This window comes from Myotis nattereri (assembly GCF_964212035.1).
Source record: "Myotis nattereri genome assembly, chromosome: 18".
NCBI lineage: Eukaryota > Metazoa > Chordata > Mammalia > Chiroptera > Vespertilionidae > Myotis > Myotis nattereri.
The window spans coordinates 40,755,168-40,777,503 of record NC_138093.1 but is presented as its reverse complement, the minus strand read 5'-3'; the positions used below and the strand labels follow the sequence as shown (position 1 = coordinate 40,777,503).

At 53.9% G+C, this 22,336-nt stretch overlaps 1 protein-coding gene across 2 annotated transcripts in view; it reads right to left on the bottom strand.

The window, feature by feature from the left end:
• RXRG (retinoid X receptor gamma) overlaps positions 1 to 22,336 on the bottom strand; it is a 133,986-nt gene that overhangs the window by 23,696 nt on the left and 87,954 nt on the right. The window contains exon 1 of one of the 2 annotated variants that reach the window (XM_081112571.1): positions 14,577 to 15,549. The exons of the other annotated variant lie outside the window; for it this stretch is intronic. Within the exon in view, the coding sequence (XP_080968697.1) occupies positions 14,577 to 14,625 (49 nt within the window). The 5' untranslated portion in view covers positions 14,626 to 15,549. Of the gene's footprint in view, positions 1 to 14,576; positions 15,550 to 22,336 lie in introns of those variants that run through there. 2 annotated transcript variants of the gene reach the window in all.

Here is a 22,336-nt window from a genome sequence, read left to right as displayed (position 1 = left end):
CACCTCCTTAGATCCAGGAGCCACTGTACCCAGTGGTCAGAGGGGGACCATTCTCCCACTTCAGACACAGCTGATTCCCACAGCCAATTGGCCTGGAGGTCAATTCCTCCCAGTGATCCTACAACAACCAAGGCACCAAGAGTGCACCAAGAGTGTCCACCCCAGGTAACTGGGGAGGCTGAGCCACTGGGCCCTACAGGACACCTGGTGCGCAGGGCCACTCTATCAACACAGGGAAGCAGCCAAAATGCGGAGACAAAGAAACAGGTCACAAATGGCAGAAATGGAGGAAAGCAAACGACTGGATATAGAGTTCAAGGCCACGTTTATAAGGTTTGTCAAGAATTTTATGGAAACCGCCGATAAATTTAATGAATCCCTCAAGGAGTATAGTGAGACCATGGAGGACATGAAAAAGGACCAACTAGAAATTAAGCATACACTGACTGAAATAAAGAATAATTTACAGAGATCCAACAGCAGACAAGAGGATCCCAAGAATCAAGTCAAAGATTTGAAATACAAAGAAACAAAAAATACCCAACCGAAAAAGAAAAAAGAAAAGAGATTCAAAAAATATGAAGATAGTGTAAGGAACCTCTGGGACAACTTCAAGCGTACCAACATCAGAATTATAGGGGTACCAGAAGGAGAGAGAGGGCAAGATATTGAAAACCTTTTTGAAGAAATAATGGCAGAAAACTTCCCCCACCTGGTGAAAGAAATGGACCTACAAGTCCAGGAAGCTCAGAGAACCCCAAACAAAAGGAATCCAAAGAGGACCACACCAAGACACATCATACTTAAAATGCCAAGAGCAAAAGATAAAGAGAGAATCTTAAAAGCAGCAAGAGAAAGACAGTCAGTTACCTACAAGGGAGTACCCATTCGACTGTCAGCTGATTTCTCAACAGAAACTTTGCAGGCCAGAAGAGAGTGGCAAGAAATATTCAAAGAGATGAATAGCAAGAACCTGGAACCAAGATTACTTTATCCAGCAAAGCTATCATTCAGAATGGAAGGTCAGATAAAGAGCTTCACGGATAAGAAAAAGCTAAAGGAGTTCATCACCACCAAACCAGCATTATATGAAATGCTGAAAGGTATTCTTTAAGAAGAGGAAGAAGAAAAAGGAACTCTTACCATTTGCCACAGCATGGATGGAACTGGAGAGTGGATAAATACCACAGGATCTCACTCATTTGTGGAATATAATGAACAACATAAACTGATGAACAAGGACTGATCCAGAGACGGAGAGGCATTGATTGGACTGTCGGGCCTTGGAGGGAAGGTAGGGGAGGGTGGGGGCAAGGGGGAAAGATCAACCAAAGGACTTATATGCAAGCACATAGGCCTAACCAATGGACACGGACAACGGGGGGGTGAGGGGATGAGCGGGGCGGTGGGGGGGGGGGGTAGAGGGTACACATATGTAATATCTTAATCAATAAAAAAAAAAACTAAAATTCACAAGGACAAGGACAACTTACACAAATGCGTGTGGTTATTTGCTCCTCGGTGACTCAGTCGCTCTTAGAAGTGAGTAGCTTTGCTTTTAGAAAAGGTAGAAAGCAGTGACTTTGATGACAAACGTGTCTCAGTGGACACTCCATCCATTGCCAGGAATGGACACGAGCGCTTACCTGTCCATGACATGTTCACCAGCCTCTCGCACTCACCCCTTCTCTTTGCAGCTACACGAGAACCACAGCCAGTACCTGGAGCACCGTGTTGGCCAGGAACCTGGTTTCTGGCCCAAACCCGAAGTCAAAGTTTACTCTGTGCCTCTCTCTGGCCCTGCAGCTGGCTGTGAGGCTCTGCACCCCCCCCAGCCCCAGCCCCACACCCTCTGCATCCTGCATCTGCCCCACACAGCCCTGCCCTCACCCAGTGATGCTTTCTACAAAACAAGCCTGTCTGCGGGAAAAGGCCGGTGTGCTCTCAAGAGCTCCGCTTCCCTTCAACCCTCCTCCTACCCTCTGGCCTCCTTCTCCCTCCCAGCAAGGACCCTGCCAGCCCAGTTTCATGAGCACGAGGCCAGTACTGGCATCTACAAGAAGCAAGTGCGGGCGGCGGTCCCAAATGGTCTGGGCCTGGACCCAGAGCCCAGTCATCAGCTGGACCTTGTCAGACCTGCAGGCTCCCAAGTGTCACGGGAACCAGAGCCGCTCGGACCCTGTGAGCACATGGGTCCCCCAGGCACTCGGCCTCCGGCCCCGTGTGGCAGCTGTAGTGACTCACTACACCGTCAGGGCTGTGGGGCAGGGCTGTGTGGCCTGAACGCCGTCGTAGGTTATGTGCCTAAAGGATTCAGCCCAAGCCAGGCCCATCGAAAACGCTCCACACCGGCGGCCGTCACCATACACTGGTTGGCACGCCTGTGCCTGTGACGTTGCATTTTATGAATGGGTTAGTAAACAGTCATCGTTTGGGGCCAGACTGCTCCTCCACAATCCTAGCTCCCCCACCCCGACCCCTGGGGGACCCTCATAACCCAAACTGGCGCCCAGAGTTCCTCCCTGCTGACCTCATTCTGAATGCCTGATGCCCTACTGGCTGCCACACAATTTCATTCCACCCCTTGCTGCTAACAGCTACCACTGTGGGGCCTGGAACATGGCAAACTCTCGAAAAAGATTGGTTGACTCATCAACGAATGAGGTCATTTTTGTTAATTAACATATGTAACCATATATAGAGTTCATCAACAGAAAGTATTGGCATAAGAAATCTCTCTGATGTTTATCCAAACAAAACCTCTGAAACTTCACAATGAGGAATTGTGTGGGTGTTGAAGGGGCTCACTGAGAAAGAGAAGCTGGGTACTTAGAAATAGAGTCTGACCAAGGCGAGGAAGTTGCTTAGCAACCTCAGCCTCAGCCAATCAAAGCCAAATGTCACCCATGGGTCTTTCTGATTGGAGCAAATGGCCTGGCATTCCCACCCCTTTGCTACTGTGCATGTCAGAGAGTTTGCTGTCCTGTTAGCAATGCTGCTCAGGAGGGAAACTTGTCATGAGTTACTGATAACCGTTAAGAGGACCCACCCATGGGTGATGGGGCGGGGGCGGGGGGGGGGGGGGCGCAGAGTCAACGCTCACTGCTTCTGAGTCAGCAGCTGCATGGGAGCCAGGGAGCACGCAGGCCCCGTCCACCACCCTCACAGGCACAGCCACACACTCAGGACACCCTTTCCCCAGTGTGGGGTGTGGAGCATAAGCCTGAGGCCCACAGAGCGGCCTGCTCCTCCCGCCCTGGGGAAGCTCACAGACAGGTGGCCCCCCAGGGCTGTGCTCTCACCTCCTCCGCCCAGTGAGTCACGGCAACAGCAGGTAATATTTGGTGCAATTATCCGGAGCAGACACCGCTCTAAACACTTCATATATATCGACGCATTTCATTCTGCACACGTGAGGCTGGGCTCTGCTTGATCTTGAACAAATGCAACACCGAGGACAGAGGAAGTAAATGGCTTGCTCACGGGAGGGGAGATGCTGGCAAACGGCGAGGCGGGTCTGAACCTGGGGAACAGCGGGTGCGGGTGCGCAGTCTGCGGGTGCGCGATCTGCTCTCACTGCGGGTGCTGACTGTCCGAGCAGCCTGGCAGCACTTACTCAGTCACCTTTATAAACATCTGTAAAGACATTTCTCCCAAGGATCTGAAAGCTGCACAAAGAACGTTGAATGTGCCCTAACCGGTTGGCTCAGTGGATAGAGTGTCAGCCTGCGGACTCAAGGGTCACAAGTTCAATTCTGGTCAAGGGCACATCCCCAGTAAGGAGTGTGCAGGAGGCAGCTGATCGATGTTTCTCTCTCATCGATGTTTCTAACTCTCTATCCCTCTCCCTTCCTCTCTGTAAAATAACAATAAAATATATTTTTTTTAAAAAAAGAATGTTGAACGCTTTAGACCAGGGGTGGGCAACTCCTGGCACGCGTGCCAAACATGGCACGCCAGTAACTTTTGCTGGCACGCGAAACGCTCTCTTAAAATCTTCCATTTACAATTTTTTTCTTAATATCGACTTTTTTATTTTTCAGATAAATTCAGTGTAGGTGCATCTTAGATAAAGAAATAATTTTACATAACAAGTTATCTTAAAGACCATAGACATGGATTGATGAGAGAGGGGAAGAGCAATTTCTATGCCTCTGCCTTAACTCTCCCTGCCTGCCTAGATCCGACCAGTGTTATGGTTGCATCCACATACTCTGTGAATCTTTGTTCTCAGTGATGAATTTTGTTAAGTCTCATAATAGGAGTAGCCTGACGGATGAAAGTAGTAGCTCGTGCATATCTCTGAAGCTCATGGAATATAAACCTGATGTAAAATCTCTGTCATCAGTGATGCAGCAGCAAAAGTCCCACTGATAATATCAAACGGCGTCATAAAGTTTTCTGTCGGACTATCAGTGTACATGTATACATTAAAAAATAAGTGTATTTTTCATCATCATAGACTGTGTTTTTGTCGCTCGAATGAATTTTATTATTTCTTCAAGGTTCTTCACATACGTACACCTTAAGAGATATCAAGTAGGCGTAACATGTTCTCAAAAAATTAGGGTTGGCACACAGAAGAATTTTGAGTCAGAGATTTTGCTGGTTTTGGCACGCACTCACAAAAGGTTGCCCACCCCTGCTTTAGACAAAACCTATACAACATGTTGTCGTTTTCTTCCGGGTATATTAACAACCTAATAAAAGCGGGGGGGGGGGGGGGGACTGAGGACTTTTAAGGTGATATCACTCAGTTTGTCTGTAGTTATGTAACTTAAAATATCTCTGTTCTATTGAGATGTCAACTGCAAACTTGAGTAAAGTTAGAAAAAGGAACAAATCATTCCAAAATATGCAAGACAAAACCCTACGTCGTAGTTTTCTTGGCATACACTAGTACACAGTAACTATAAAACATTTTCATTTAGAAAGTATGGGGGTTTTTTATTTCCCTTTTGTAATTCTCAATCAGCAAGTTGAGAATTCCATTTAAAGGATCCACAGAATCACACCATCCAGCACTTACCCCCTGGGAAGCGCCGGCTGGGCCCAGCTCCTCCATCTGGCTCTCCTGGCCCACCGCTGCCCCGCCCCCCCACCCCACCCCGCCCTTCCCAGCCAGCCCTGTCCTCTGGGATTTTGACCCCAGCACTTTCTGACTGGGAGCCTCCCGCTCCTGACCTGGGCCCCAGCCGTCACCTTAGCTTCCGTTCCTTCCTCAGGACGCCCCCCTCCTTCCCCGGGACCAGGAGGGCCACTCTGAGTCAGGGCCGTGCAGCATGCATTGTTTTATATTTGAACTGTTCTCTGCATTTGCAAAAGCATTTTCACACAAACATCCGAGCTGCACAGCCACCTGCGATTCGACAGGAAGGACTTTCCCAGGCACAGCCTCTGCCTTCTTACCCACGTGGAACTCGGATCCAAGAGGAATCCCAGGAGTGGGGAGACCTGGAGGCCTCATGGGATTGGAAGCCTCTCAACAGGAAAATAAAGGAACGCGAGGGAAGGGACCCTCCTGCCCTGGCTCAGCCCCCATGGCCTCTCCAAGGACAAGAGGACCCAGAGGTGGAGCCCAAGATGGACTGAGCCCCTGAGAGCAGCCCCACCAGCTGCTGCCCGCCTTTCAGAGCTGAAAGGGGCCGCTGGGTTCCCCAGAAGAGGGCGAGGGCGGGCTTGCTGGCCGCTCAGGTGGGGGCAGGGCTGCTGCTTCCAGTGCTGGGAAGGGGGGCAGCCCTTCCTCTCCCTCCTCCTCTCCCGCCCCTACACTCTGCGCTGATAGAGGGAATGAGAAGCAGGAGATTGATAATCAGCCCCATTATTACCAGCATTATATGTAATTATAGCAAAACCTCACTCATTTGGATCAATTGAGAGAAAAATCCGTCTAAATTCCTGACAACTTGGCAGATTACTTTTAAATTATAATTTTATTACTTCTAAGTAACACACGTGAAGAGTTGTGTTTCAAGTACCGCAAGCTAATGGTTATTAAGTGGGGATTTTATGAAATCTGCTTTAAAAGACTCTTTTGTAATTAAGACCCCGTTAATATGCTAATGACACTCCTGCTATGCTTTTTAAATTGCGTGAAAACAGATGCAATTTAAATAGGCTCAAGACTTCTACAATCTCATTTGCTTAACAAACCTTTGGGGGGTGGTATTTTTATTATTTATTTATTTTTGGCGAATGAGAAAAGACAAACTAGTTCATGCCATGATGATGTGACCACTGTTCCAAGTTAAGTACGTCATACATTAATAAGGCCACGTTGCTGTGGGTGAAAGCCAGGCTTTGGGGGCTTGAAGAACCACTGCATTTTATAGACAAGGATCCCAGAGAGGCTGCCGACTTGCTTGCAGCCACACAGGACACAGCAGCGATCCCGGGCCCCAGGGCCTAGCGCCTTTCACCCATGAGCCCTGCCTGACACTCACTCAGCTCCCCAGTTCCGTGCTGTTAGTTCCGTATTCTCTGGCTCAGCCAGACATATTTGTGAGCTCCTACTATGCGCCAGGTCCATGCTGGGCACTTCGCAGGTAGTGGACCCTGCTGGGCACCACGGTCATGTCACTCAAGATTCAGCCTGGCGCAGAGCTGTCGGTGAGTCCGGACTTCTCCCCGTCCCGTGAGGAAACTGGGGTTTGTGGTAAAGTGACCCTCCAGGGCTGGTGAGTTATTCCGGATCTAGATTCTGAGTGGAGTTCGTGCAGTGGTCAGCGTTTCTGCATGTAGCTCATGGCAGTCTGCCCCCCAGAGCCAAATGGTGAGCCTTGCTGGGACAGCCTTACAGTGTCCCTAATACACGAGAGGCACCGAGGGACAGGGGCACCCCTAACCAGACACAGCCTTGTCCCCTTAACCACTTCTGAATACTGTACACCGTGTGCCAGTCGGGCCTCCTAGACACATGCCAGTGAGTGTTTGAGGTGTTTGCTGAGGGTGACCCCTTGTTCTTAGAATCCCTGGACAGCACTGTGTCCACACCCAGCTCTTGGACCCAAGACTTCACTCCCTCTGTCTATCTGACCCTGTGGTCAGGTGTGCTCTCCGGGCTCTGAGCGCAGGCTGTCTCCAAAGGACAACAGTCATCTTAAAGCACAGTGAGCGGGCCTTGGCCGGGCAGCTCAGTAGGTTAGAGCGTCGTCCCAATTGCCCAGGTTGCAGGTTCGAACCCTGATAGAGCACATATAAAAATCAACCAATGAATGCATCAAAAAGTGGAACAATAAATCTCCCATTCTCTCTCTCCCTTCCTCTCTCTAAAATCCTATATAATAAAAGGCTAATATGCAAATCGACCAAACGGCAGAACAACCGGTTGCTATGACATGCACTGACCAGCAGGGGGCAAACACTCAACACAGGAACTGCCCCCTGGTGGTCAGTGTGCTCCCACAGGGGGAGCACCACTCAGCCAGAAGCCAGGCTCATGGCTGGCGAGCGCAGCAGTGGTGGTGGTAGCCTCTTCCAGCTCTGCGGCAGTACTAAGGATGTCCAACTGATGGCTTAGGCCCACTCCCCGCAGGCCTAAGCCATTAGTCGGACATGCTCAAGGGCTCCCAGACTGCGAAAGAGCACAGGCCAGGCTGAGGGACCGCCCCCCGCCGAATTTCGTGCACCGGGCCTCTAGTCAATCAATAAATTTAAAAGCACAGTGAACAACGTCTGTCCACTGCAGCGCCACCATTGGGTAACACACCCAGCGTCATCTGCTCTCGGGTTAAGACCTACACTCCTTGGATCCATTAAGTTAACTGAGGCCCGAGAAACATTTCCAGAAATAACTGATCTCCAAACGTCCTGCAGACGCCAGACCTGTAACTAGTTTGTACGTCCCTTCATGCAGAGGACGGGCCTCAGGTCCCGGGGTCCCGGGGTCCCACTGTGTGCCAAACGGCTGATTGACAGGCATTCCTAGGACAGTCTAACTCTAGCCCAGTAATGGCGAACCTTCTGAGCTCGGCGTGTCAGCATTTTGAAAAACCCTAACTTAACGCTGGTGCTGTGTCACATATAGAAATTTTTTGATCTTTGCAACCATAGTAAAACAAAGACTTATATTTTTGATATTTATTTTATATATTTAAATGCCATTTAACAAAGAAAAATCAACCAAAAAAATGAGTTCGCCTGTCACCTCTGACACGCGTGTCATAGGCTCGCCATCACTGGCCTAGGGTCTTTTCCCTGCTGGTGGCCTCTATCCTTTGCTCTGATCCCCACATTCCTGGGGCTGAGGCCCCAACCCCTCCACGAGCTGCTGGCCTATGACGGTGGCCAATAAAGGGGGGCAAAGGAGATATCGAGTCGCAGAAACACAACCCCGGCAACCAGCCTGGAAGAAGCATCCCGTGTACTTATTAGGCACTTTCCCGGCCGCTCCTCTGACTCCTCGTAAGTGCTTTTTTAATTCAAGATCACAAGCCTTTCCATTTTTAGGTTCAGCTGTGGGTTCTGGAATCCCGTCTGGAGTCTGAGTTGATCTTGAACCTGGACGCTCTCTCTCCCTGCCTTCCCTCAGTCACAGCCTGTGGTAAGGGGGCCAGGTTCCTGTAGACTGTGGGGGTTGGCGGTCCCAGGTCCCGGCTCGCTTCCTGCCAGATCTCCTGAGAGAAGGGGGTAAGTTATTCAAACGTAACTGCCAGGAGCTGGTGCGGAACCCTGGTCTTTCTCACTTCGCTTGGTCAGCACCTCTGAGTGCGCAGCCCCACACCTCAGGACCAGACGACCTCCTCTAAGAAAAATCTACAGACAAAATTCCAGCTGAATTTAGCACCATGGTCTCTGAATTTTCTGAAATGGAAAATGGGAACTAACTTTATTGTACATTTATAATTTTCCAGGCTTTACTTTATTGAATCCCAATGCTGTACCCTGACCCTATGTGATTGGTATTGAGTTATTTTGCTGAGGGGGTGGGGGGGCTGTCTGTGACTTGGACCCCTCTCCTCTCCTCTTCCTTCACCCCAGGTGGCCCACAGAGGCTCAGGGGGACCCAGCCTGTTCATCCTCACCCAAGGACATGTTTGCATTGATTTTTAGAGAGAGTGGAAGGGAAGGAGGGAGACAGAGAGAGAGAAACATTGATGTGAGAGAGACACATCGATTGGTTGCCTCCCATACTGGCCCCAACCAGGGCTGGGAATCAAGCAACCGAGGTACATGCCCTTGGCCAGAATCAAACCCTGGACCCTTCAGTCCACAGGCCAATACTCTATCCACTGAGCCAAACCGGCGTGGGCCTGGGGAACCCAGTTTGAAGACCACAAAAAACTACAGGTCCTGTTTCCCAGGTGTCCTCATCTGTAACTGGAGGGTCAGATGACCCGCAGCTCCTTCTGTCTGGCTTTGAAGACTCCATCAGTGCCAGGGAAGCCGGGGAAGGGCTAGCATTGGGAATCCCTGGGAACAGTCAGAGACGGTCATAAAGTTCTCAGCAGGACCCTGGTGGCCGGCAAACTGCCAGGATATAGCACAGCCCGTGTGGGTAGCTGGCACGTCTCATGCGTTGACGACAGCGGGCATTCACACCAAGACAGATCTGAGCAGTTGAGACAGAGGCCCTGTAGTCGGCAAAGACTCAGACGTTTACTCTCTGGTTCTTTAGAGAAAAGGTTTGCCGATCCTGCTCCAAAAGGTAAAATCGCGTTCCAGGCATTAGAGTGAAGTGGGGTCCACCTGGGAAAAGTTGACTTTGTTTCATTAGCACCTGCAGGGCCAGGCCCCTGCCCCCCACCCCGGGCATTTTATTCATTTGCTGCAAGTGTTCATGGTCAAAAGAAAAAGGTGCCTTACGACCCCGAGTGAGCTGTGAGCATGCAGAGAAGAGCAGGGCGGCCTCGGGCAGGTGACTCCATCTCCCCATGGCTGCACCTTCCTGAGTAACACGGGGTGCGAACAATATAGCACCTCCCCTCCTGGGGTCCTTCAGGACATGGAGATGCTACATGTCACACCATTGGACAAAGGTTTGGTACACAGTAGGGGCCTAATCAATGCAGGCTATTCTTGCGCTCTTGTGAAGGTCACCGAGCCGGGACCTGGGTCAGTCTCATGACAGCCACCCACCCCAGGCATTCGAGGAAATAGACTGACATTCCCTGGGCCTCACGCGTTGCACTTTCAACGGGCAGGTTCCTCTGGGAGCCCGGACATCCCAGCCCCCGGCTGGTGGCAGGGACTCTGTGGACACACAGCTGCACAACCAGGGGCAGGAAGAGTCAGAGGGCTTCCAGCAGCTTCTCCCTGCTTGCTGCTCTGCTCTCTCCCTCTTGGTAAGATTGTAAATATTTCAGAAAACAGTTTATACTAAATATGTTCCTTCCTAGATCTCATCCGTACAGAAGCCCCAGCCACCAACCACTTACTCCCACAGTAGGTCCCTATCAGCCACCCACACACCTGGCATGCACACACACACACACACACACACACATATACATACGTATGCACATACATACACACATGCACATGCATACATGTATACACGTGCGTGCATACACCACACACACACGACCATCTCCCACTCAAGCTCTCCCATGTCCATTCCTGGGTGGAGAAGCAACTGTTCTACAGATGCTCAGGGTCAGGGCTCTTGCAAATCAGGAGGCCCCAGAAGTCGCCAATTAACTCTCCAGAGGTCACGTGACCCAGGGGCCTGCTATGGTATGCTGCTATACTTGCCTTCCTGAGTCTGCAGCCAGAGGGCAGTGCTGAGGCTGCCGCATCCTGACCCCTCGGGTGGGCTCCTGACCCCTCGGGTGGGCTCCTGACCCCTTGGGTGGGCTGCTGCCCGCAGCTCCCAGAGGAAGACCATGGCCCAGAGAGGCCGCCACAGGCAGCTCAGCGGAGCGCAGACTCTGCAGCCAAATGCCTGGTCCCACTCCCGGCTGTGCCTTCTGCCAGCTCCGGGGCCTGGCAATGCCCCCGTGCCCTCATCTGCAGGAGGAGCACGAAGTGGCGGCTCAGAGGGTCCTGAGGTAAGTGACGCTCCGGCACTTTCCTTCCTGAGTCTGCGGCCAGAGGGCAGTGCTGAGGCTGCCGCATCCTGACCCCTGGGGTGGGCTCCTAACCCCTCGGGCTTGAGAAGAACTGAGAGCCTCCCCTCCCGCCCGCCCGCCTGCCCTGAGGATTACCCACAATTGGATGTGGGATTACGGGCTCGGGGTGCCATCTTCTTAGAGGTGACACCTGTCTCCTGAGAAAAACAAATTTCATCCTGAGCAGCTGGCAAAGCCAGGACTTGGCTTTGAAGACAAGGGTTTTCGCCTCAGCACGGGCAGGCCGGAGGAGGGGCATGGGCCTTTGTGGGCACTGCCACCCGCCAGCCACCCCCCTTTGGCCACCTGAGCGTCTGGTTCACTTCACTGATGGGACGATGGTCTGACAGCTGGTGAGCACAGCCCCGGACACAAGTCCAGGAGCCATGTCCTGAGGGTGATCTGCTTCCTGAACGCCCCCCCCCGCCCAAGTCCCAGGAGCCCGGAGGTTCCACCTGCCGGTCCGCAGAGGGCAGAGGGCACATCGACTGGGCGCCCCAGTGCCCCACAACTTCAGCGCTGGGACCAAGGTGGTGGGCAGCTGCAGGTGCCACCCTCTCCAGCCCCTCGGTGTGCCCGTCCCTGCGGTGGCCCTGCTGCCTCCCTGCAGGCCCTCGGCAGACGTCCGGGCGGCACATCCTGGGCTCCTGTCTCAGCAGCCTCTTCCCTGGCCGAGCAAACACAACATAGTGACAATGAAACAAAATCACTGTCCCTCCCAGCCATGAGGAGGCAGCGTGGCATCAGAGGGGCAAGTAACCAACCAGGCGAGCCTTTCCCTCCAGCTCTGCAAACAACTCGTTTTCTCCCAGGCTGCCTTGCGCCTGCGTTTCCTTCTATCTCAGACCGAATTGCGTCAAATACCGGAGTTCCCGCAGCGATGGCCACCCCGGCCATCCAAGTCTGTGGGTCTCCGCGCATTTCCTTCTATTCCCCAGATTCCTAGTGTGTCCTTCTGCAAAGATGCTTGGTTTTTAAAATTAATTTGCATGTTAGTACTTAAGTACAATGGAGGGAATGAACATATTAACTTGTATTAAATACCCGATACGGACAGTGCTGCAGTAACTGCTTTTTCGGGCATTAGCATATGGGATTCTCACAGCAATGTCCTAAGGGTGGGATTATAAGCTCCATTTTACAGATGAAGACACTGAGGCTCAGAGAGGTTCCATGTCTTGCTTAAGCTCACACAGCTAGTCAGTGCAAACTAGGAACCAAACTCAGTTCCTTCCCTCCTTCCCTCCTTCCTTCCTTCCTTCCTTCCCTCCTTCCTTCCTTCCCTCCCTCCTTCCCTCCCTCCTTCTCTCCCTCCTTCCCTCCCTCCTTCCCTCCTTCCTTCCCTCCTTCCTTCCCTCCTTCCTTCTCTCCTTCCTTCCTTCCTTCCCTCCTTCCTTCTTCCTTCCTCCTGTCACTATGTCAGATTGAAGGGACCCTATTTAAGTGTGAAGCAGGGCTTTCTGGAAGGCTCTCCCACTCAGCCGCACCAACCCTTGGCCTCGTCCCTGCCGCCCTGACACGGCGGCATGCACACGATTGCACAGCGAGGCCCGAGGTGCTCTGAGCCTGCAGCCAGCACCCAGGGCGCCATCAAGCGGCCCCCCTGAACTGTGGACCAGATCCTCGTTCTCCAGCCTTCATCTCCGCTCTCTCCCAAACCCTCCTCCTTCAGCCCTTTTTACCCCAACTGTCCCAGCGGGTCTCCTGGGCTTTCATGAGGCCATAGCCTCACAGACTCGGGCCCCAGGGGTCTCAGGGGTTGGCATGTTCTTCAGACACCTGAACTGGAGGCAGCGGAGAAAGGGCTGCTGGCTGTGGGTGGGCCCAGGATGGGAGCTGGGAAGGCGTTTCACACCCAGGCCCGGTGACCCAGCTGTGAACCAGAGATCGGATGTCCAGGCCGCAGCCTTGGCCGCCACGCTCACTGAGTCGTCACGAGACTGGCCCCAATCACCTGAACTCGACCTCTTCCAGGATCACAGCCACAGCCCACACCCCTGCGTCCAGGCGGCCACCGCCCACCGTGACGTGCGTCTGCGTGATGAGCCCACCCCACCCAAGGGGCAACGACCGTGTCGCATGCACATCTGTGTCCCGGCGCCTGACAGCGCTTGGCTCAGCACCACCACCTGTGCCCCCTGAACACACGGGCAGCCCCGGGCCTGACGCCGCCAGGAAGGACCACTGCCCTGCCCACAAGCGTCCTGCCCAGCGCAGCATGGACGAGCTGCCGCCTGCCCGCACGGAGTCAGGCGAGCAGGGGCTTTTCCTCCTCCAGACTGGACAAGAATTTCTGCTTTGTCCTGCCTGCCAGCAGCACGGGCAGGACAGGAGCTCCAGGGCCCGGGGCAGGCGCTGCCGCCACCAGCTGACGGGGAGAGGCCAGCCGGTCAGCTGTCCGTTCCATTCACTCAGGCCGGGCGACTGTCAGGGAATCCCGGGCCTTGGGGAGTATGTCTCCGGGATGGGTCGCCAGCCAGCCCCTCCCCAGGGAAGTGAGGGCAGTGACCCTGGCTGGGAATTGGGGACAGCAGGGGAGCGACCAGGGCGATTAGCAAAACAAAAGGCAAGAACACAGGAGGGACAGCACTGTGCAAATTAAAGCTCATGTTTGCTTTTAGAAATCTACTTTTCAATACACAAGCTCTTGTTCTGAAGTGTCCTGGAACCCTTAGCAGACCCGGTCCTTCCCTCTCCCCTTCTCCTCGCTGCGAGCTGGGTGTTCTTTAACTCTCCATACACACACACACACACACACATACTCACTCTCACACACACACATTCTCACACACTCAATCTCACACACACACACACACACTCACACACTCACACACACACACACTCACACACACACACTCACACACACACTCTCACACACACTAACACACAGACATACTCACACACTCACACACTCACATACACTCTCACACACACACACACTCACACACACACTCACACACACACACTCACTCACACACACTCACTCTCACACACTCACACACACTCACACACTCACACTCACACACACTCACTCTCACACACACACACTCACACACTCACACACACACTCACACACACACTCTCACACACTAACACACAGACATACTCACACACTCACACACTCACATACACTCTCACACACTCACACTCAGACACACACACTCACACACACACACTCACTCTCACACACACACACACTCACACACACACACACACTCACACACTCACACACACACACACACTCACACACTCACACACTCACACACACAAGCACATGCCGCTGCAACAATGTGCAGCTTCCAGCTGGTCTCCCATGTGCAGACCCGCATACGCTCCCCCGTGCTCTCACTCGGATGTGCAAAAGCACCATCACCCACGGCCATCTCTCCCCTCTCTGGTGCACACGCACACTGACACGCAAGCACAGTGCACATGCATGCACACATAAAGGATTCAATACTAATCCCGTGAGCGGTCCCCCGTGTCCCCTCCATCTCCCCAGGACAGTCCAGAAGGTGCCACACTCACCGCCAAAGCTGGTGGGGAACTTCATGAAGTGAGGATAATTCCCGTACATGTTTACTCTCCACTCATAGTCCTCGCTGCCGGGTCTCTGAAGATCGCGGCTCCCCGCCCCAGGCACGGCCGTGCCCTTCAACTCGGGCGCCCAAGAGTGGTCATCGCCACCCCGCACCCGGCTGCGCGGGCTGGGCCAGCCCTCGGGGATTAGCCAGGAATCCGCCTCTCAACTGGGGCGGCCGCATAGCGCGCTGGAGCGACGGCAGCTGGTGCCTGTCAGTAATCACGCATAATGCCTCCGCCGCCGCCGCCGCTGCCGCCCTGAGATCCTGTTGCTGGTTTGATTAACTCGGCTGGGCTGCAGCGCTGCTCCCAGCTCCCTGCGGTCCCGGGGGTCCTCCTGGTGGCGCGATCTATTATCCAGGAAGGATCGATGTGTGACCGCCCCACCGCAGGTCAGGAGAGGGGGGAGGTGGCAGGGGATGGAAGACTCTTTAGGAGCCTTTTCCTTGACTTGCACCCACAAAAATCAATGGGTTTTATTAAAATGCATTTTCTCAGTTCGGCTGCTCTGTGTCCGACGTACTTGCGATAGGACCTGAGAGCAGCTGTGGGAGGGGCAGCGATGGGAGCCGGACTAGAGCCGCCCCGGGTCCCGAGGGCTCTCCTGAGCGGCTGAGGCACTGGCTCTCACAGGGGAAGCGAGACAAGGGCAGCGGGGGCTCTCGCTCACCTCACACAGGGGTTGTTCACTGACCTTGCCCTGGAGGGTGCTCACCTCCACCCTGTCAAAGTGCCGAGTCCTCACTGACACAGACACTCCCTTGGGTGGGACCAACCCACAAGTCAAAGTCCAGGTACCCCTTAGGCATCTGGCCTGGGATGCAGCTTTCCTGACCAGCCACCGCTCAGCCTATACTTGACCACCTCCAACGAGGGGGGCTTCCTCCTCTCCCACTCCATTTCTGGGCAGTTCTCACCATGAGAAAGGGCTTTATGGAGCTGAGATCTGCCCCTGCCCCTGCAGCTCCCGCCCACAGGTTCCAGGCACCTCCCTGGAGCCACACAAGAGATGCTGGGGGGTTGTCAGGGCGGGATCTTCTGCAAATTCAGACACAAACCTCATGCCCGCAGTCTATGTCCTCCTGGCATGCTCGTCTTCACATCCCATCGTGCCCGAGCACCCAAGGGCACTGGCGACCCCTCCTTTCTCTGTGCTGCACGTTAATTCACAGAGGTGCCCGCCCTCCCCGGGGAAGCAGGGTGCCCCGACTTGGATGCGACTCTTCTCCGCGTGCTGTGTGTGTGGGCAGGGCCATGGGGGCACTGTCAGGCCCCCGAGGGGTCAGCTGAGCCCTGACACTGGAACAAGGATCCGAGGGTTTCTCCTGCACGGCCTTGGACAGAGCGAGCCAGGGAGGGAGGTCAAGTCAGGGCCCCAGAGGAGAAAACCAAGACACCATGGCTAGGAGGACCCAGGACAAGTGAAGAGGAAAGAGCCAGAGCAGGGATGACGTCGGGGGCATTAGCCCCACAGTTAACTCCTGTCAAGCGAACCTGACACCCCAGGTCTGTCTCCCTTAGCCACAGTCTGCCCCCATTCCTGGGCGTCGGCTCGGAGGCCAGCGTGCACCTCCCTCGCTCCTCTGCCATGAAATCCGGGTCCACGCACCCTCCCATCATCCAGATCCAGCTGTTTCGTCCAGTCTGTTTCTTATGCCTCCCCATCCATGGCTTCTGAGGATCCTGAGCCGCCTTCCATAGTTCATCCGCCTCGGGTTAAAATGCTGAAAGAACACAGCGAGGACCACGTCTTAGAGCCCGCCACCGCTATGTCCACTCGCCAGTGCCGGGCCCTGTCCCGCCATGTTCCCTGGCCTGGCCTGGCGAGGTTGGGTCCATAGAGAAAGCACCAGCGCAGAAGCCAGCGGCTGGACGCGAGTCCCAGTCCACCGCTGACCGCCTCACCACACTGGCCAGTTCCCCAGTCCCCCACGCGGTGACCGCGTGGGTATGTCTTGAGGATCAAATGAGTCCACACCTAGAACCACCTAGAATACACCAGAGCACAGCAAATGCGTGCACGCTCTTTCCATGATGATGGTGCTGACGTACACGCCTTATCTCCTTTGCTCATTTGTAACCTGTCCGAGCAGGGCTGGACGATTCCAGAGCCTCCTTCACCCTCAAATTCAACTCGAATGAATCCAGCACCCATGGCACAGCGGCCCATTCTCCCCACGGAGGTCTCAGAAACACATGTCTTAGTGACGCACAAACCACGTTTCCAGCGTCCACCCGGCAAGGGCGGAAGCACGCTGTCCCGGCACACGTGGCCTTTCGGTGAACCGGTGCTGCAGGGCTTCCCGGACTCCACGCCAGCCTTTCACACGGGCTCTCCAGGCCTCGTCCGAGGGCAATGTCACCGTGACCTGCTTGGTGGTGGGCTCGGTCTTCTTCCCTTTGACAGGTGAGGTGCGTTTTCACAGAATGAAGCCAGATTCCTCAGCCTGGCGTGGAGACACCTCCCGTCCTGGCCTCTCTGGCAAGTGCTCTGGGACAGCCACCCCCAGGCCCACGGACACACGGCTCCACCTCTCCAGCCCGTGACCTTGGCGAGCGAGCTCACTCGCCACGGAAACACCCACGCCGCCACCTCCCTGAGGTTCCTGGGTTTCCTTTTGGTTTCATGACTCAGGCGTGATGATGGCTGTGCATGTGTTTTGTTGGGGGTTGGTTCGGGGTTTCTGTTTGTTTCAGACTGTAAGGAAGTCACACGCTCTTGGTTTTCTCTCTTCCCTTTCTCTGTCAGTCCCTTCTGGTCTGGACGCTTCGCTCACGGTGGGAGCACTGTTGGTTCACTCCAACTTCTGGTTCGTTGTTCATGCCGTTGGCCTTGTCCCGCCTGTGCCCACACCCATTGTTTTCCCACATAAATGCTAGAAATGCTGGTAGGTGCTCGACAAATATTTTTTCATTAGGAAATGCTCGACGTGCTTATCCCAGAGCCTCCCTTGTGACACCTTCCATCTGGCCTCAGAGCCCATAGCAAGCCGCGAGCTTTGCGAAGGCCAGGAAGCCTGACTGCGGCTTTGGTCTTTAATCCGCACGTTCTGCATGGCACCGCTGTGTCTTGTCCCAGACCATTGTTGACATAACAACGTGATCCTCCCAGAAGCGGTTCCCAGGCCGCCCCCGGCATCAGTCACTCGCTGTCTCCAGCTGTTCCTGAATTCTCAACCGACAGGCCAAGCACACGGTCCCCGGCCGGATGAGCACGTTCACTTACAAGGATGCTGGGCTCATGTCTGTGGGGTCCTCCGATGGCCTAGTCCTCTCAGACACCGCGCTCTGCTCCTGTCGATGCCATCCGCGTCCGGTGGGCACGGAGGCCTGCCTGCATCTTCGCTGGTGTGTTCAGTGCAGGGGCAGCCTGATAGTTACCCTGGTAACTACACCTTCACCGCTGGTCCCATTCCTGGGTTCATTGTTTTGCTTTGGACCGGAGGCGATAGAAGATAATATTTTGCAGCAAACGTGAATGAAAAGCAGAGTCATCAATTTGATAAAGGCCAGCAGGCGTTAGAGGCAGTATCTCCACAGCATTGACAGACTCTTGGCCTCCATGTGAGGTGCTCGGCCTGGGCACCGGAACGTCAGGGTTTGATGGGCTTCCCCAAACACTGAACTTAAGCCGGGCAGATGTAGCAGCTCATGTTACAGACGAGGAATGAGAGACCACGCTGTGAGGGGGAGAAGGCAAGAGGCTACTCACCCAGACTCGACTTAGGTTGTGATCTCTCCCAGCCAGGACGTGGCAGAAATGGGTATGACAGCCAGGCCCCACTTGCTCTCAGCCACTGTGTCTGTCACCAAGCAGTGATCCTTCTGTTATTCATATGTTTCTATTATATATGTGGGTGCCGGGCGTCTATAAATCGCTGTTCCTCTTTTCTGGCATTCATTCATTCATTCGCTCACTCATTCAATTATCATTCAGCCAACATGTACCGAGAGCTTCTTGCATGTCAGTCCCTGGAGACAGGCTAAGGGACCAGACACACCAAGGCCCTGGCCTCAGAGAGCGTGCGCGGTCGGGGGAGGAGATGGACAGCAGCCCATAGGCACAGACACAGATGCATCACTACATCCCATACGTGTGTGCCAGGAAGGGAAATAATTGGATGAGACGAGAGACTATGGCAGGGAATCTAATTTAAATGGAAAGGTCAGGGCAGACTTCTTTGAGGAAATGACAGTTATGCTCAGGTGGAAAGGATGAGTAGGGCTGAGTCTGAGGGGGAGTGGACCAGGCGGAGGTGCAGAGGGCCTGACGGCCTGTGGAGGGGACGATCTCGGTGCATTCAGGGGGCCAGCAAATGTTCAGGTCTTCCCTCCAGAAGAGGGGCCGTCAGCAGCTGCTGGGGCCATGGTCTCACCACCATTCTGTGTCCACGAGGCCAGTCAGCTCTGCGCCACTGAGAACCACACTGCCTGGCTTTGTCTCCCCTCACGTGCTGGTCAAAGTCAGATGACTTGCCATTACCCAGTGGTGACCCCAGGACTCCCCTCACGGGGGTGTTCATCCCGCTCTTCTGCTCAGGGTGGCCTCCCTCCCTCTGCTCTGTGTCCAAGTCCCACCCGGGCCCCAAGGCCATTCTCAGGGGCCTCAGGTGGCCCTCTGGGAGCACTCTGTCCCTGGGGCGCCCACAGTCTCTTCCTTGGACTGTCATCGCGAATGCACCTGAGAGCCCGCTTACTGAACAGCAAGCCGTGGGTGCCGGGCCACGGGGCCAGTCATTTTTGTTGCCCAACAGCCGTTACAATAGAGTCTGACACAGAATAGAAATCCCGTACATGTGTGACTAATGAATGGATAAACGTTCATTGATTGTGCGGAGATCTCCAAGGCCACTTGTGGGGGTGAGTGTCCCTAGGTACCCGCACGTCGTACAGCCCACGTGCCATTTTCACGGGTGCCTTCTCCTGGAATCACAGGTGCTTGTGTGGACAGGCTCACACTGGCGCGGGCGCGGTACATCCGTCTGGGTGGCTGAGGTCCTCCAAGGACAGAAATGATTCGGAAAGAGTGCTGGCTGGCGGTGAGCGAGGCTGCTCAGCCAGCAGGAAGAATGGGGCCGGCTCTGGCCAGGTGGCTCAGTTGATTAGAGCATCATCCCATACACTGAAAGGTTTCAGGTTCGATCCCCAGTCAGGGCATAAATGGGAGGCAACTGCAATCAATGTTTCTCGCTCACACCTCTCTCTCTCTCTCTCTCTCTCTCTCTCTCTCTCTCTCTCTCTCTCATCAATAAACATCTCTTCGGGTGAGGATAAAAACAGAGATTTCCACGAGGCCTGAGATGTGTCCAAAGACACATGCTCTGTCTACAAGGTGCCACCGACAGCTTTGTCACCAGGGGTGTTATTGTCAGAGCTATTTGCTCATCACCAGTGAGCTCCCCTGAGGTGCGGTCCCCACACTTGTCTGCACATTCGAAACACCCTGGAAGCTTCAAACATGCTGAGGCCTTTGTCCACTCCCAGAGGTGATTTCGTTTGTCCAGGGCTGTGGTCAGGGTTTCGGAACTGTTATCAGAGCCCACGTGACTCTGATGTGCAGATTGAGGGGAGAGAACCTTCTTACAACAGGACACTGGGAAGGGTCCATCCGCAGAAATGAGAACTGCCTCCTGCAGTAAATGCCTGACTCCCGGGTGCTCTGGTTGCCGCCTTTCCGTATCTAACAGCTACGACATGAACTGTTCTGGTCATTTCACCCTCCCTTGCGGTCATGGGCACACTAAGCTGCCAGCCAGCTGGTTTCTGATATGGGGATGACTGTTTATTCATATCCCTGCCGACATCTGCTTAGGACGAATGACCATCTTCATGCCCCAGGAACATTACAGGCTCCGAACCAGAAGAGACCTTCTCACGGCCATGGCTCCGGACTGCACCAACGATCCTACCCCGCCCACCCCGCCCCCCCCCCCACACACACACACACCCCCCGGGAGCCCTGCCGACTATGGCTTTAACCATTTTGTGATGCCGGTAGTGGCAGCTCCCTCAATGCAGAAGTGACCCCACTGGCTTGTGTCAGGTAAAAGCCCTGAATGCCACTCCAGGGCTCTGCAGGGGCTGAATCAAGAGCTGGGCCAGGCCAGGGAGGCAGTGCTAGAGGATGGGCAGCAGTGGATTGTTTCTGTTGCAGCATAACCGTGGTTGTTAAGAATTCAAAGGAGTGTGCTGTCTTAATCTTTCTGACAATTGATAGGAAACAACATTCAACAAATTAGGGAAACCATCTCCAGGGTAAAACAACGAGAAGGATGTTTTGGATTTGACTTATCCACGTCATCTTTCTGGCTACCCAGCCTGTCTGGGTTGCAGGAATTCTTTTTTATTTTTCTCTGTTTGTTTTTTGCAGCCTGGTTGCTTGCTGCTGTGTCCAATGTCTGCATTCGCTGTATCCCATCCCTGGAGCTGCTGCCAAGGCTGACGCAAACGCAGTCCAGCAAACGCAGTTTCACCTAAGACTAATCTCATAGATATGAGATGATAGAAATAGCAGTGGGAATGTTAGGGGCAGAAATAGAATATTGGGGACTAGCTATCCTATATAATAAAAGCCTAATATGCAAATCGACCAAACGGCGGAATGACTGGTCACTATGATGCACACTGACCACCAGGGGGCAGACGCTCAATGCAGGAGCTTCCCCCAGCCCACAGGCCTCAGGCCAGCCAAGGTGGGTACCAGCAGGTCCCCGCCCCACCCCTGCCCCAGGGAGGGGGAGGGGGAGGGTGCAGGGCTGGCGAGCAGGTGGCACCAGGCTGGCCAAGGCATGTGCCAGTGGGGGGGGGGGGCCCTGTTGCCATGCTGGTCACCCCACAGATGGCACTGATTGCAGGCCAGGCCTAGGGACCCTACCTGTGCATGAATTTTGTGTGCCCGGCCCCTAGTAATTATAAGAAATATTAATCATGCTCTGTTAACTGTGATTGTTTTGTTTTGATTAAAGAAAGCACATTCTAACCTGTCTGGGAGTTGTGCACCCCAGGGACCTGGGAGTCAACCTCAGAATGTGGTCCATTCTCACCCGAGAACTGCCTGTTATCATGGAAGATTAACAACTTGTTGCCCAAACAATCAGTCCCACCACAGCCTGCATTGCCTGTAATCTGCAGCCATTAAACCCATTCTTATTCCTTTTGCCTACTTCCCCATGTGATCTTTGTCCTACCCAATATAAACTACTGGCTTATGGGAGGTGCAGAACAGTTTTTGCGGATGACCTCCTGCTCTCCATGCTGCCGGCAGGATTGGAATAAATATTTAAAAAGAAAGAAAGACAATGGGAAACTGCCTCCCAGGATCATTCTAAGGGACCAATCGGGCCCACACGGTCCACCGGCCAGTGCTTACAACAGGGGCTCAGGACCCCAAGAAGCTCTTGCCTAAGAGTGGGGTGAGGCTGTCTGCTGTGTGGACTTGCTGTACATTAGCTCCAGGTTTGCTGGCGTGGTGTTCCCAGCATGCCATGCTCACACCACCCCTCTGCCCTCAACACCTGATGCATCGAAGAACTACCTACAGGCCTTTTCCTCTGTCAATCTTTGCTATAAAGAGCTAGTTGCTTAAATATCTGTTACAGCACAAGTTTCTAGCATTTTGCCTTGTACACAGTAAGCACTCGATAAATGCTCATTGCATGGGTGCTCATTGCATGGATGCTGAGATTACAACTAAGAGCAGGACAGGC